The sequence below is a fragment of the Myxine glutinosa genome, chromosome 11 (genome assembly GCF_964187855.1).
Source record: "Myxine glutinosa chromosome 11, kmMyxGlut1.1, whole genome shotgun sequence".
Classification (NCBI taxonomy): domain Eukaryota; kingdom Metazoa; phylum Chordata; class Myxini; order Myxiniformes; family Myxinidae; genus Myxine; species Myxine glutinosa.
In genome coordinates, this window is record NC_136271.1 from 98,391,505 (window position 1) to 98,408,591 (window position 17,087).

A 17,087-nucleotide genomic window follows, 5' to 3' on the forward strand; every position below is an offset into this window, starting at 1 on the left:
GTATGGTTTAACCACTGTTTGCCATTGTTTGTAGTTTGGCGGGAATAATCTCAGATTTAAGAGTGATTTTCCGATTCTTCTTCTTCTTGGTATAATCTTGAAAGGGCTCTTCCATCCGAATTATAGGCAAAATTAATTGGAAGCTTAATAAAGGAGCAAAGAGAGATCAGTGAATAACCTGAGTAGAAAGCAGGCGGGAACAGAATCAGGTAACTGGTAAGTGTGAGGCGAATTGTGGTCCAAGTACGTGTGTCTTTTGATGTTATATCGTTTGTGTTGAGGAAACCATCGTTGTGTTTCTATGTGACGCGAGTGGTGGTTTTGTTCTTCGTTGAGTGAAAGGCCCATGTTGTGAGCATGTTTAGCGGTGAAATTTTACTGATAGTGTGTACAGTGGTGGACTCGTGTACAATGAGTGGTGGACTCGTGTACAATGTCAATGAGTGGTGGACTCGTGTACAGTGAGTGGTGGACTCGTGTACATTGTGTGGTGGACTCGTGTACAGTGAGTGGTGGACTCGTGTACAATGAGTGGTGGACTCGTGTACAGTGAGTGGTGGACTCGTGTACAATGAGTGGTGGACTCGTGTACAGTGAGTGGTGGACTCGTGTACAGTGAGTGGTGGACTCGTGTACAATGAGTGGTGGACTCGTGTACAATGAGTGGTGGACTCGTGTACAATGAGTGGTGGACTCGTGTACAGTGAGTGGTGGACTCGTGTACAGTGAGTGGTGGACTCGTGTACAGTGAGTGGTGGACTCGTGTACAGTGAGTGGTGGACTCGTGTACAATGAGTGGTGGACTCGTGTACAATGAGTGGTGGACTCGTGTACAATGAGTGGTGGACTCGTGTACAATGAGTGGTGGACTCGTGTACAATGAGTGGTGGACTCGTGTACAATGAGTGGTGGACTCGTGTACAATGAGTGGTGGACTCGTGTACAATGAGTGGTGGACTCGTGTACAATGAGTGGTGGACTCGTGTACAATGAGTGGTGGACTCGTGTACAATGAGTGCTGGACTCGTGTACAATGAGTGGTGGACTCGTGTGCAATGAGTGGTGGACTCGTGTGCAATGAGTGGTGGACTCGTGTGCAGTGAGTGGCGGACTCGCGTACAGTGAGTGGCGGACTCGCGTACAGTGAGTGGCGGACTCGCGTACAGTGAGTGGCGGACTCGCGTACAGTGAGTGGCGGACTCGCGTACAGTGAGTGGCGGACTCGCGTACAGTGAGTGGCGGACTCGCGTACAGTGAGTGGCGGACTCGCGTACAGTGAGTGGCGGACATGTGGACAGTGGTGGTGTTGTAACGTTTGATCCGATCAATATGAAATTTATTGAGTGTGATCTATGGATAAGTTGATCGAGAAAAAAAAAATGATGAAGTCATACGTCACATGGTTCGGCAAGCATATTTATATGGCGTAGCCCCTAGGGCAATGCCATCTTGGAACAGTGTTTGCTTTTCCATCCTGTGTATGCATGTATGTTCCTCACAAACACCCACCAATCAAAGCTGAGGATCTGGTCACATGATAGGGGGACATCAGGTCCTCTCCTCACTATCGGTCTTGTTATTTAACATGACCTCTGACTTTTGACCTCTTGACTTCAAGATTTAATGGGTTCATCTTTGCATCATAATATATAATTATATACTTGTACCCAGTTTTGTCAGGGCTGAGAGTAGAGTGAGCAATATGGGAGAATAGACAGCAGTGAACACACCCCAACCTACCTGTCTGCGATGCGAGAGCAACATATATTATGCTTCGGCCTCATCATGGGAGATTCTGATAATGTTGAGAGCTTTACATTCCACAGAATCCAGAAGAGACAGATGTGATGCTGGGCTGTCAGCCTATAGCGGAGAACACCACTCTATTGAGCTACGGATAAAGCTATAGTGTCGTCCTCTGGCTTAAATCCTGATATCGTTTTTGGTTTATGTTTTTATTTATTTATTAATATGTCGAATCGATATACATGTTTATAAAATGTCTGTCGGACAATTGCGCATTAACTACCGATGGGAATTCCATCTCTGGGGCTTGTTAATGCATGGGGTAAGTTTAAAATTATGATATTAAGTAGTAATCATATTTGGGGAGGGTGGGAACTGAGGGTTGTCATAAATATATTGTTTGCCTGGTTCTGAAGCCACAACATAACCAAGAACGACACTTGGTAGAGCGCATACCTCTACCAGGCTGAACAGTTTGCGTTTTGTATCCCCCTGATAGGCCGGATCTGGATTCGGACCACGCAGAACTTGCCACTCGTTTGTTTAAATGCTGAAAATGACGTATAAAAGATTATTTGAATTCCAGATTTCATGCTAGCAATGGCAGGTTAAATGTGTCCTTGCTATCAGAAGTGAGTCACTGAAAACGCACACACAGGTCATGCGTGAAAGACCTGTTGGCATGAATACGCCATTTTGAAAGTCCAGTATTTTTCAATCGGGGAATAACATGGGCATGCTTCTAATGTTATATACTGTATACTGTAATTGCATTAGTCTCAGCTAGAAGTATTTGAATTTAAGTAAATTTTGACTTTTTACGTTTTACGTAAAAATACTGGTCGATTATAGTTTTTGAGAACGGATGCCATACACGTAGTACCTCGTTGAAATGCATGTACGACATAAGTTGAGTATTTCTCTGGCTGTGCATCATTGCATAATCAAATGAACTGCTGTTTGCAACTCAGTGAGAATTTTGTTTATCATGACTCAACCCTTCAGCCAAAGCATTTTTATCGCCGATTATCAAAAAAAAATCCAATAACCCCTCCACTATTTATTCAGATAAAGTCTGGCCAACCATGACAACAACACGGTGCAAAATTGAAGCCGACGAGGGAGAAAACAAAAGCGACAATGAAGATCAGTGGAAACCTAAAAGGATCAAGATTGAAAAAGAGTCACCACAACGTGCTGCGGTCAAACGGCAAAAAAGGACATCGAGTCAGCTGGGTGCCGGGAGGGGCCGAGGCCGAGGCCGCGGTCGGGGAAGAGGTCGAACCACTGTGGCTATCAAAAAGGAGGTTCATGACAGTGAAGGTGAAATGAAGCTGCAGAGCAACCAACCACCTGTTCTCAAATCTCAGGAGGACGTACCTGTTGCCTCAACGAGCAAAGATCAGGGTGCGCTCTTGGGCAACCTTAAGACAACTTGGGATGTAGTAGAGGTACGTGTTGATCTTTCATGCCTTTTGAAATATAAAATGGGCTGCAAGAGCAGTATCATTTTTGGAGGTTCCCCCTGGGGCTGGGTCAAAAAGTCAAATACCGAAAATGCAATTATGGGCACATTTGAAACATTTTTAAATGAAACTTTGTATCGGCAATCAACATTGGGGATGCGTGGAACATGCAACGATTTTTGGGATTTGACCCCCGGGTTCATGCCTCAAAGGGTGAGGACGTGGGCTCGTAGGCGTCAAAACGGGATAAAATTTTAAACTCAAAATGTGATGTTGGGTCAGTCCTAGTGTAACTTTTTGCCATCTTTCAACTTTTCTTTATGTGGGAATGTGTGGGGATTTGCGATGGCTTGTCATCGACTTTGCTCGAGTTGAGAATCGCGAAGTGCTGTTACTTACCATCTCAGCGTGTGTCATTGCATTGTGTGTGCAGGTCCTGTCACAGCAGATTCGCGTTCCTCGTCGTGTCAGTTTAAATATTGTGCATCTTCTGGATGAGGAGAACACGATCCCATTCATTGCTCGTTACCGCAGGGAGCTCACGGACAATATGGATGCTGACGGTCTACGTGAGGCAGAACAAACACTCAAGGAATTGAGGTTTGCCATTGGGAGTGCTTTCTACTCCAAAAAAAAAAAAATTATAGGCATTATTGCACCAATTTCTCTTTTATATCATACTTTTAATTTGTACTTGATATTAAATTGTTACATTAAAATGAGTTATTACATCTAAAGGTTTTGGTGCAAAGCATTACGATCCTGGAATGAGATCCGAAAGGGTACGGAGACGTGTCCAGTGCACTTTTGTTGAAATAATTTAATTGTGCAATTAATTGTAAGTTATCGGACAAATGTGCAAGAAAGAAAAGGAAAATTGGAGATATTTCAAATATGAGCTGATTGATACAGGAATTCCTGCTCGCAATCGTACCATATCCCCCATAAGACCACATTATTTGTGTGTTCAACATTACTTTGAATGCAGCACTTTCAAACCAGCCAATTGGAGCATGTCTTGACAATAATATGTATGTATGTATTCAACTTTGTTCCAAACACACTACGTTTCATTGAAAAAAACTTCCAGTGAATGGATATGTTTCATTTTGAATATAAGAAGAAAAATAAGGGCAATACCCCTGGGCGCTCACCTGGTAGAATAAAGCAGTATACTACACCGACAAAAGGTATTCTAAACTTCCTGTTTTAAACATTCCCCTTCCTGTTCAGGCTGGAGTTCCCCAAGGCAGTGTTCTGAAGCCTGTGCTCTTTCCGGTCTTTATTAATGAACTCTCCGACTCTGGAAAATCCTCTCTATCTCTTTGCTGATGACTCACTCTCTGCCGCTCCAATCTCAACCCAGATCGGCAGGCAGCAGCCTCTTCACTCTCTGTAGACCTGGATAAAATCCTAAACTGGTCAAACATGTGGAACACGTCATTCAATCTTGACAAATCTCACACCCTCACTATGTCTCTCCATAAAGACCATCTGTAAAATGCTCCCATCTACTTTCTCAACAATTCTCTCGAGGAAGTTCTGTCACTCAAGCTTTTGGGTCTCACTATCTGCCATGATCTTTCAGTCGCCGACTGGGCATCCTCCATCGTGTGAAGTCCTTCCTTGGCACTACTGAGCTTCTCACCACATACAAAGCTTGAATTCGCAGCTTGATGGAGTAGTGCCCTCCCCTCTGGGCTGGTGCTCCTGCCTTACACCTAGATCGGCTTCACGCTGTAGAAGCCAAGACTTTTCAGGATCATTGGTGATGACACTGATTCTGAGGACCTTTCACTCGCTCACCGCAGGCAGGTTGGTGGTCTTTCTGCCTTCTACCGACTCCACTCCACCCTAGCTCTCCCTGCTCTGTCTGTGCTCTGTCCTCCAAATATTCCTGCAGGAAGCACAAGATCTGCCAGAAACCCTCTTCTGGTGAAACTGCCAAAATCAAGACTCTCTGCTCACCTTCACTTTTTTATTCCTCTTTTTTTCCCACCTCTGGACCAAACTCCCACAATCTCTTCAATCCCACTCCTCCATCCAGGTCTTTAAAACAGTTAGTTGTTCACCACCATCTCTTATCTTCCCCCATCCAAAGCCTTGATCTTTTCTACTCCCGTTAATCCACCCCAATTCTACTTCCTTCAAATTCCGTTTTCTTTCCTGAAAGTCCTTGTAGTGTCCATCTTATTTATCCCTTGTACCCTCTCCCCCCCCTCCCCCCGCCAGCCCTGTCCCTTTCACAGATCCCCCGATGCCTCTGTTCTCTACTCTTGTAGTACTTACCTTTCGCACTCCCTCTTGTCTCCCGCTCCCCTTTTTATATGTTATATGTGTTCGCTCTCACACGAGCTTCGACTTGGTATACAAAACTTCTATCTATTCATCTTCGACTATATGGACCAACTTCTATCTACTCATCCCAACTCTCTCTTCCTCATATGTGGTGATTTCAACTGTCATCATGCCAGTTGGCTGGGTGTGGGTACCTCCCTCACCAGCCATGGCTCCTCAGCAAAGGACCTCTGCGACTCACTGGGACTGACACAATCTGTCAATTTCCCAACCCGGATCTCAGTCAACGGAGCATTTTCTCTTCTGGACTTGGTTATGACTAACTTCCCTGAAAATGTCTGCTGCTCTTCTTCTGCACCAATCGGATCATTTGATCATGTCCTTGTTAAAGTGGACATCTCTCTGACCATTCTCAGGGAGCCTGCTCAGCGTCGACGAGTCTGGCATTTCACTCAGGCCAACTGGCACGGTCTTCAAGCAGCCATCAATCATCTGGACTGGTCTCCCATCTCTACCACCTCTGACATCAACTCATCCTGGGAATTCTTCCAAAGTAAATTGCTCTCCCTCATGCACAGATTTATCCCATCTCGTCTTCAGTTGTCATACCCTTCCTCCCGTCCATGGTACACGGAATCTTGTGGTGAGGCTGTTGCCCAGAAACAACTTGCCTTCGTCTCCTGGAAAGCAAATCCAACGGAAGGAAATCTCATTTCCTTTCACAAAGCCCGAAACAAGTGTGTGTCCACCCTCAGGAGAGCCAGGAAACAATATCTCTCCGTTCTCAAGACCGAACTCTCTTATCTGTCTCCCTCTTCCAAATCCTGGTGGCGTCTGGTAAAATCCGTTTCTGGTGTTTGTTCCGCCTCCATCCCCTCCCTTACCTCAAACGGCTACACAGCTGACTCCGCACGTGAAAAAGCTGAATGCCTCAACTCTGTGTTTGCCTCTAAATCTTGTGTCCCAAACCCATCCCTCTCTGTACCCACCATACCCAGTCGTACCCAGCTGCTCCTGGACTCCGTGTCCTTTCCTCCTGACAAGGTGGAAAAGTTTCTGTCAACCCTCGACTCCGATTCTGCAACTGGACCCGACGGCATCAGCCCACGGGTCCTAAAATACTGCTCTGCCGCTCTATCTCACCCTCTCTCTGTTCTCTTCACCCTCTCTTTTGCTCAAGGTCAACTGCCATCTGCTAGGAAATCAGCCAACATCACCGCTTTGCACAAAAAAGGTGCAAAAACAGATCCTAGCAACTACAGACCAATCAGCCTTCTCCCAATTATCAGCAAAGTCATGGAATCCATCATTGCTTCGGATATGAAATCTTTCCTCTTCTCCAATGGCTTGATCTCTGAGCATCAATTTGGTTTCAGACCAGGTCACTCTACTCTGGACATGCTGCTTCTGCTCTCTCAACAATGGATGGAGGTCCTCAATGCCAAACAGGAAATTAGAGCTGTCTTCCTCGACATATCACGTGCCTTCGATACGGTCTGGCACCCCGCTCTGCTCACCAAACTCTCGTCCTTTGGTATCCATGGAAATCTCCACGCATGGCTGGCTGACTTCCTCTCTAGTCGTTGTCAACGTGTGGCCCTGAATGGGGTTCTCTCATCTCCTCTTCCTGTTCAGGCTGGAGTTCCCCAAGGCAGTGTTCTGGGCCCTGTGCTTTTTCTGGTCTTCATCATTGATCTCTCTGACTCTCTTGAAAATCCTCTATCTCTTTGCTGATGACTCCACTCTCTGCCGCTCCATTCCTCTTCCCTCAGATCGGCAGTCTGCAGCCTCCTCACTCTCTGAAGACTTGGACAAAATCACAGACTGGTCAAACAAGTGGAACATGTCTTTCAATCCTGACAAATCTCACACTCTTACTATGTCTCTCCGAAAAGATCGACTGGACAACCCTCCCATCTACTTTCTCAACGATCCTCTCCAAGAAGTTCTGTCGCTCAAGCTTTTGGGTCTCACTATCTGCCATGATCTTTCTTGGGAAAACCACATTTCCAAGCTGGCCTCCAAAGCCAGTCGCCGATTGGGCATCCTCCGTCGTGCGAAGTCCTTCCTCGGCACACCTGAGCTCCTCACCACATACAAGGCTTTCATCCGCAGCTCAATGGAATACTGTTCTCCCCTATGGGCCGGTGCTCCTGCCTCACACCTAGCTCGGCTTCACGCTGTTGAAACCAAAGCTTTCAGAATTATTGGAATCTCCCGCGATGAAGCTATCTCTGAGGGCCTTTCACTCACTCACCGCAGGCAGGTCGGTGGTCGTTCTGTCTTCTACCGACTCCTCTCCGGCCTTGCACCCTCAGCTCTCTCTGTGCTCTGTCCCCCAAATATTCCTACAGGTCGCACAAGATCTGCCAGCAACCCTCTGATGGTTAAACTGCCGAAATCTCGGCTCTCTACTCACCTTCACTCTTTCATTCCTCTTTTCTCCCGCCTCTGGAACAAACTCCTTCACTCCCTTCAATCCCACTCCTCCCTCCAGGTCTTTAAAACGGCTGTTCACCACCATCTCTTATCTTCCCCCATTCGAAACCTTGATCTTTTCTACCCCCGCTAATTCACCCCAGATCCACCTTGTTTGAAATTCCAACTTCTTTCCTGGAAGTCCTGGCCGTGTCCATATGTTTTATACCTCTCCCCCCCCCCTTCCCTTGCCCCCCCCCCCAAAGCCCTCGCCCTCTCTCAGATCTCTCGATGTCTCCATGTCTCTCGGTCCCTGCTCTCAAATGTTGTGTTTGTGTCCTTCCCCCTCTCTCCCCATCTTGTCTACCGCTCCCGATGTTATATGTTTTTGTGTCGGTTTGTCTTTCTGTGTGATTAATGTTCGCTCTTTCACGAGCCTCGATCTTGTATACAAAACAAAAAAAAAACTGATGTTTTTCTTCTACTTTTCTCTCTTTTCTCTCTCATGCTGTCTATCATGCTGTCTCTCATCTGACCTTTAATTCAGACCAAATCTAACAATGCATTCCAATATAATGATGGTGGAGGCATATTGATGCATTGGCATCAAATTCTATTTTCCAGTTATATCCTACAGCGACCAGAGATATGTGGCTGGTTGTGGCATCTGCACATTGTTTTGACAGGAGTGTGAAAAAGAAGGCTGAGACCACTGTGATTAAACTGGAGAAGGAACAGAAGTTGGAGCCAGAATTGAGAGATGCTCTACTTAGCTGTGTTTCGCAGCAGGAGGTTGAACATTTGGTATGTAATACTCCTCTTTTAACCCTTACAAGAACACTAACCTGATTCAGATTGATTAGTCGAGAAAGTCCTTCTGTTAGATTTCCAATATAATTTGGGCAATGATGTAGCAGTTTGTAAATTGTGCTGAAGCTCTGCAGATCCTGGATTCCGCAAATGATCCTGGAGATCTTGTGAGCAGCCATTGTCCCTGTTATTTTGATGTTTTAAATTGATATATATCCACAGTGCCCTGACGGTTTCCCTGCTTTTTACACCGAAAGTATTGTCACGTCCGTGGCCGATGAACACCGGCCTCAGAGGAATAGCCGAACGTTGTTACTCTGAGGTGTATACCTAAACTTGGCGGGATTATCTTTTTGCGCGCGCGGGTAGGACCCAAAGTCTTACCTGAACGGTCGGCCACCATGGGGTTTATTCCGCGAACCCACAAACACAAATACGAGACGAGAAAAATTCACAATACAAGAATGAAATGCAAAAATAAAGGATTTCATGAAAATAATTGTAAACCAGTTAAAAAATGAAGGCTGAGGTAAAACTACGTATGATTCCTAATTGAGGCTCCCCGTCTCAGACACAATTACAGACACAGGGAAAAGTAAAAGAAAGGAAAGATGGTTTGGTGAGTCGGCCAATACTCAGCCTTGCTCCAGTGAGGACGAGCATGAACGGTCCACGAGTCTCCGCACGGGAGCGCACAATCGCCACACGGCACACTGAGCCGTGAAACGGTGGCAAATGTACTCCTCTTCCGAATTCCTGGCCGGACCGCACTACATACTGGGACTTATCCTTAAGCCCTATCTAACTTAACACAAAATCCACCCTCCATGTGGTGACATGCAAACACTCTTAACCTGACGGGTTCCCTGCTTATTACACCGAGGGTTCTTTTCTTCGCGTCACAAGGTCCATGCTAAACGATACATTCCTATCTCCACTACGGTATTTCATCCCTATCCCCACAAACGTAATAGTGTTCACACCCCTTGACATTTTTCACATTTTGTTGCTTAACAGCCTGAATTTAAAATGGATTCAATTGAGATTTTTTTTTGTCACTGTTCTAGCCATAATACCCCATAATTTCAAATTAGAACTTTATTTTTTGAATTTTCTTACTAAAAATAATTAAATATGAAATGTGCAGTCGCTGCACCTGTGTTGACGCCTTAACAAACTAAACCTACATATGGGATTTCATGTAAGGTCTTATAAGGCTACAATGTCAAGGAATGTCGCTGTTGTTCTGCATTAGGCATGTAGAATATCTTTGTTTTTTTTTCTCTTTTCTTGATTTTCGTTGAATGTACTTTATAATTGTAGGTGGCACCATTCAAGGTAAAGGGCAAGCACACCAAAGCGGAGAAGGCCCGGAGCTTGGGACTGGAGCCAGCAGCAAGGGCAGTCCTAGAGTGTCCATTATTTCTACAACTCCAGCAATATGTCGAGCCATCGGTGAATGGTAACTTTTAATCAAATTTACTGATTTACCTAACAGATTGCTTTTGTAACTCACTGTTGTTTACTTGAATGGAGTACTATGTCTCAGTGTAGGCTAGAGGTGGTCTGTGTTGTTGAACAAGATAAACGATGAATTTTATTAACTTAAGGTCGGTATATGTATGTTTACCGCTGTGGGAAACAAGGCACAGCTGACATTTCGAGCATTAGCCCTTCGTCCATGCAGAAAAGTCGACGGGAGCAAAAAGTGTAAAAGATGAAGTGCTAAAGCTTGTATTGTCAACCACACCTCGTTTTCCACGGTGGTAAACTTGTTTTTTTTACATCAACTTTTTGTTGATAAAATTAATTGCCGACTTGTATGGTCTGCTCTTTCTTTATTCTGCGTGCTTGCCTGTGAATGATTCTTTTGTTGACTACTGCAAATAATCCTTACCACTTCAAGGTTTTTCCATCCCACCCCTGTCAGGTCGCACGACACTGGATGAGGTTCAAACAGGAGTTGGACACATTCTGGCAGACATTATTGCCAAGGATAAGGACACAATGGAGTTCATCAGAGGGCTGTAAGTATCTACCTCCAGTATCTGCAAATGCTCCTGTTGAATGTATTTTTTGCTGATCAACCATGGTTGCGTAAACTGTTAGTCTCTGCACAATTGGACCTGTTTGTCTACCTTGTCTACCTTGTCTAGCTGTGATTCTACACCAGTCGAGATCGAGTCACTGAAAAGTTCTACAGCGAAAAAGGGGAATTCTGAAACGCAACAGTTTTCACAGCGCAAGGGACAGGAGAGCAACGTGACAAAATTCTCGAAGTACTTTGGCTTCAAAAGGAATGTTCACACGATACAAAATTTTGAGGTAAGGCCAAAAATATATATATTGCTGGTCTCTGGTCAGACCAAAGTTCCAGAAATTATGCGGCGATGCGGTTTTTTTTTTCTTGGTTTTTTTTGAAAAGCATGGATTGCACATATAGAGGTTTTTTTTGTGTCCTCATGCCTTGCGGTTCTCCTCATCTGCCGTGGCGCCGTCCAGAGAGAAATGAAAGACAGCCAATGGGACTTGTAGGCCTTTTTGTAAATAAGGAACACAAGCTTGTTATTTTAAAATGTATTTATTCTGAAAATCATTAAGTTCTTCAAGCATAGTGCTATGGTTTTGAGGTTTGTACAGTGAGCTCAATAAAGGTTAAAGGTTGTCCCCCATAGATAGTCACACAAGCAACATGTAGCCTCATTTGTAGTATAGTTATGTCTTAGTATGTGTGAGAGTAGGCCCTTTCCAGTGTAATTCTGCGTTGTGTAAAGACAGGAGAATAGGTCCGACTTCTGCAAACCATTCTACCTCTACAGGCATGATCCATTTTGCTACCCTTTGCTTGCTCACTAGTCGAGTTAACACGAGGTAGGCCTAAAAAGGTGGGGGCGGCGTTGAGGTCAGGGCGGCAGAGGCGATGACGGTAAGCATGAGCCGCCAATCAGAGCCCAGAGGTGGTTGTGTCAGAGGGTGTGGTGAGAAGAGTCTGGTGAGTTCCAGAAGGTTCGCGGGGCGGGCCTATATAACCCGATGCGCAAAGCCCTCAACAGGACTGTCTGCGTGAGAGGACTTGCAGAGGGAAGAGAGGACTTGCGTCACAGGACTTGATGAGAGAACACGCATTGTACCGCTTGATGAACTTGACTATCGCATGAGAAACGCGTGTGCTAACCAACACCAAGGCGTTGAGGAAGAAGAGCCGGTCGCTAGAGATACGCGGGCGCAGCCAGGCGCGGTTATAACGAACTTGCGCACTTCAGCCAAGCGAGTGAACGAGGCTGCGTAACCGCCCCTTTGCCGTAAAAGTCCTCCCTACCGTTCGCCCCGATATATCGCCTTTGCTCGAGAGACGCGCTACGTGGCCCTGTCTTCGCTGATCACCATCTTCGCGGACGTGCCGGGGACCGTGGAGAGCTGGACGAGAACCATCCTTGGACGCGCTGGGGAACGCCTGCCCATCTGCAATACCCCGTGTGAGTGCGTCAGATGGGCCCGTTGTCTCTGGGCTAATTAAGACTGCATAAGGATTTCTCTGTGTCTCTTCATCCTTGAGCTGTATATACGTGTAATAGTAATTAAACCAATCTGTTCTTTCTTCTTGATTCGATCGTCTTTGTGGTTTCATCATTGACTAAGCGTGGCACGAATAAGATCGCTTAAATCGGGGTCCATTAATTACAACTGCGTGGATCACGTGTACGCAAACCGCTCGGCGTACTCCAACCTCACGTGGTTCGTGCGAGGCTTGTTTCCTCGCTTCCAGGGCAGCGCGAGTACTTAGGTACGAGCGAGAATTTGGTCCCGAAACCCTATTTGGCGCTGTCCGGAAGGGACGTTGCAAGCCCCGGTTCCGCCAAGCCCAGTAAAGACAAGGGGATTAATCCCCCCTTGATAAGGGGAGAAGGCTGGCGAGAGAAACGCAACAATATTATAGACTACCATTTCGTTCTCGAGATCGCCTCGCCGTACCGTTAAACATTCCAGTGCGTCGATCGCGTCAACACTGCGCATGTGCAAGTGGTCTTAACAGGCCGATGGTCTCCCACGATCTCTTCTCCCAGTCAACCAGATTATCACAGACACTTACAACTTCATGACAAACGAGATAGGATCCAGGCCTAACTAACGAGACCACCCGCAGCTCTCTAGGTCTTCTGGTTGCTTCACATGAACCCGACAAAGAACGTCATCGTTTCAATAAATGACAATATCCAGCCAATAGAGGCCTTGCATCGCGTGAGCGTCGTCCATGGCAACCGGTTCCAGCCGCCATCTTGGGTGGCATAAACAACATGGCGGGAAAGCTGTCGTTTGATCAGACGGACCTGTCAGTTTATGCCCGTAGCTTGCCCGTTGAGGCATTTTCGCGGTATTGCGAGAAATTGAGGCTGTGTCATCTGCCTGTGGACCCGTGTGGACCCACAAGTACGCCACACACCCTCCACAGTCCACACACACTCCACACGTACGCCACACACACTCCACACGTATGCCACACACACTCTACATGTACGCCACAAGTACGCCACACGTATGCCACACGTACGCCACAAGTACGCCACACGTACGCCACACATACTCCACACATACGCCACAAGTACGCCACACACACTCCACACGTACGCCACACACACTCCACAAGTACGCCACACATACGCCACACACACTCCACATATAGGCCTACGTAACCAAATGCCTAATCCTGCTTTTCGCTTCGCGAGCGAAGGTAGCAACCTCATGAGCCATATTCTCACCTGAGAGCTGCAGTCAAGGCAGCCATGAATCCGTTTTAGCGTTGTGTCGTCCGGAAAACGGTAGACTGACAAGCCCGATCCCTTATGAAATCGGGCTGTACATCCGACAGCACAACAAGTCTTTACCATCGTGTAGGGGGCAATTTATATGTGAGACGAGTTTCAAATTGCCGCCATTACGTATGGTGGCAGAAGCAATGTTTTGCCACCCAAGCGGTCACGTGACTAAGACGATGACGGCACATGCAACTTCCCTATTGGATTCATGACGTCACGGCACGCAAAACTACTCATATCTTTGGAACGGCTGGTTGGATTTGGACAAACTAAACGCAGTTTTGTAGGGGAGAACCGTGCGCGAACGTCGATACCAAATTTGAAAAAATAAATTGTTGACGCGCAGGGTCACAATCGATGTGCGCGCTGACCAGAACCTGGAAATATATTTTTCTCGGCCTAAGATTCGGGATTTTTTATGCCTCCATTGACCAAGTCACCGGAGGCATTATATTTTCGGGTTCTGTCCCGCTGTCTGTCCGTACGTCCGTGATAGGTTTTCATTACCGCGATAACTTGAGAATGGCTGATTTAAATCAAACTTGGATCAAGTATGTACTATAATGTAAAGATGAACTTATTCGATTTTGGGGTCACGAGGTCAAAGGTGAGAGGTCATGTTAGGTAAAATTCCTGTTACTATGATAACTTGTGAACCAGCAATGGGATTTTAACCAAAGTTGGTTCAAGTATATATTATGATGCAAAGATCAACTGATTTGATATTGGGGTCAAAATGTCAAACGTCAGGGTCTGTAATAAGATTGTGTTACCTCGATAACTTAAGAATGGCTGAAGGGAACTAAGTCAAACTTGGTACAAGTATGTTTAATGATGTAAAAAAAAACGGGAAAAACGGATTTGATTATGGGGACAAAGAGGTCAAAGGTCCTGTTCGGTAAAAATTCTGTTACTGCGCTAACTTGTGAACTTGTGATCGGATTTTGACCAAAATTTGTATAACTATATTGTTGTGGATTTGAGAATGTTGTGTTTTTGTATTGTTGTAAGTGTAATGAATTGTTGTACATATCACCCTCCGTGTGTAAAGGTCAAAGGTCGTCCTCCTAGTTAAGCCATATACATACACGTAGCCAATCATATACCCTCTTAAGTAGTTATCTCCTTATTCTATGTAGTTGAAGGCTCTGTTACCACTAGTTGACACTGCATTGCACCAGATGACATAAGGTAGCTCCCTTCCATTCCCAAAACCCCCATTCCCAAAGCCTCCGTTGCCAACTGCATCGGGCGGTTTTCAGCATTTGCCGCCATTGGCCATGTGCTCCGTCTCGGGGAAGAAGGGCGTTGCCCTCCACTCGTCATCAGAAGGTGGAGCCCAGCGAGCCCCCACCAGCCAATCAGGGCTGGTGAGACACCATCATGGGCGTGGCGCGGCTTGATCGCGACGGGCCTTATAAAAGGGTGTGGGGAAGGATTGCGGACAGATGCGTCAGAGAGAGAACCGGTCATGCAACACACCCACGAGAGAAAGGAGATGCGGCAAAGAGCAGAGGAGAGATGCGGCAGATAAGCCTTTGGAAAGAGATGCGTCAGAGAGCGAACCCGTCACGACACGCCCCCACGAGAGAGAGGAGATACGAGAGATGAGCTTTGACTCCACCACGCAGCTTTGACTCCACCACGCAGCTTTGACTCCACCACGCAGCTTTGACTCCACCACGCATCTTTGACTCCACCACGCAGCTTTGACTCCACCACGCAGCTTTGACTCCACCACGCAGCTTTGACTCCACCACGCAGCTTTGACTCCACCACGCAGCTTTGACTCCACCATGCAGCTTTGACTCCACCACGCAGCTTTGACTCCACCACGCAGCTTTGACTCCACCACGCAGCTTTGACTCCACCACGCAGCTTTGACTCCACCACGCAGCTTTGACTCCACCACGCAGCTTTGACTCCACCACGCAGCTTTGACTCCACCACGCAGCTTTGACTCCACCACGCAGCTTTGACTCCACCACGCAGCTTTGACTCCACCACGCAGCTTTGACTCCACCACGCAGCTTTGACTCCACCACGCAGCTTTGACTCCACCACGCAGCTTTGACTCCACCACGCAGCTTTGACTCCACCACGCAGCTTTGACTCCACCACGCAGCTTTGACCCCACCACGCAGCTTTGACTCCACCACGCAGCTTTGACTCCACCACGCAGCTTCGACCCGCTGCTATGCGGGAACCAGTTTGCGGTGGCATCGGTGGCCGTCGAGGTCCAGCCCGACGTCCCGTGTGGGATCAAGCTCCAGCCAGCGTCCAGCTGAACCTTCCTCTCCCTCCAGCCATCCACCTCCTGCCATTCCTGTCATCATCCCCCGTGTAAGTGTGCTCGTAGTCTGTCTTTTGTCTTGTCCCTGGGGTTAAGTAAGACTGCAATAGGTAAGCAAGTGTTGCACTGTGTCCTTCTGGTGCGTCCCTCTTTCTGCCTTTATTTTATTGTCCTTCCTCCTCCTTGGTTTCTTTTGAATTGTAAATAGTAGTAATAAATTATATTTGTATTTCCTACTTCTGTCTTCCTCTTCTTCACATCCGTCGTCTTTGTGATTTCCCTCATTGGACACCTGTGGCACGATTTGGCCAACGTTAAGGATCGGGTCTAGTTCTGTTAATAGTTCGTGCCGCGGTTGCTAAAACCGCTCGGCAATTAACATCTGTCCGCGGTACGAACGAGGTTGTGCACCTGCCTCTTCGGGGGGTAGCTGTGCAGCGTCAGGGACCACGTCGGTCAGTTATAGACGAGGGGATTAATCACCCCTCGATAAGGGGAACAGAGGCCGACGTTGGGTTCCGCAACAATATATTATGATGAAAAGAACTGATTAGATTTAGGCATCAAATGTCAGGTAAAAATGTGATAACTTGAGAACAGCTGAATGGATTTAAATCAAACTTGGTACAACTATTATAATGATGTAATAATGTAGGCGGAGGCATAATTGGTCGACGTTGCGACATTGAAGAGTGCTGTTCTAGTTAATTTAAAAAAAACTTTTATCACACTAAATACACAATTTGGTGTCTGTCTGATTGTTTTTCTGACCGTGTTACATTCGGTCGTTACTTATCCAATCACAACCAAACTTGACAGACTACAAAGGATCACATAATGGAGGTTGCAGCGACTTGATTTGTCCCCCTCCCCAAAGAGGCCCGAAGGGGGTTGCATATTGACGTGTATATCTGTATTAAGATAACTTATCGTGGCGTTTTTCCTAAGCGGCTTTTAATAACAAAAGTAACAACACCAGTGGTAATAGCATAATATTAATGTTATTACAAAAAAATTAATGCTAACAAATACCACCTCCCCAAGGGGGTTTTCCTTGGGCAAACGCCATGTTAACATGAATGAACAGCTTAACTTGGCGTTTCGTTGAGGCAGGCCTACCAAAAGAAAAAGTATTATAAACCACAGACACGTATGATTACCTTTTAAAACAGTTGCTACTGCTGTTTAACACTAAACTGAAAGAAATCTGGAGGAATCCTGACATCCGTGAGGCAATCTATG

The 17,087-nt window shown here is 46.4% G+C and overlaps 1 protein-coding gene across 5 annotated transcripts in view; it reads left to right on the forward strand.

The window, feature by feature from the left end:
* SRBD1 (S1 RNA binding domain 1) overlaps positions 1-17,087 on the forward strand; it is a 116,064-nt gene that overhangs the window by 56,422 nt on the left and 42,555 nt on the right. For 3 of the 5 annotated variants that reach the window (XM_078786888.1, XM_068131436.2, XM_078786889.1), the window contains 6 exons: positions 2,815-3,197; positions 3,646-3,812; positions 8,615-8,732; positions 10,062-10,200; positions 10,669-10,765; positions 10,895-11,063. In XM_078786888.1, the coding sequence (XP_078643014.1) occupies positions 2,815-3,197; positions 3,646-3,812; positions 8,615-8,732; positions 10,062-10,200; positions 10,669-10,765; positions 10,895-11,063 (1,073 nt within the window). Of the gene's footprint in view, positions 1-52; positions 217-2,814; positions 3,198-3,645; positions 3,813-8,614; positions 8,733-10,061; positions 10,201-10,668; positions 10,766-10,894; positions 11,064-17,087 lie in introns of those variants that run through there. The other 2 variants (XM_068131437.2, XM_068131438.2) reach the window with 2 other exon arrangements.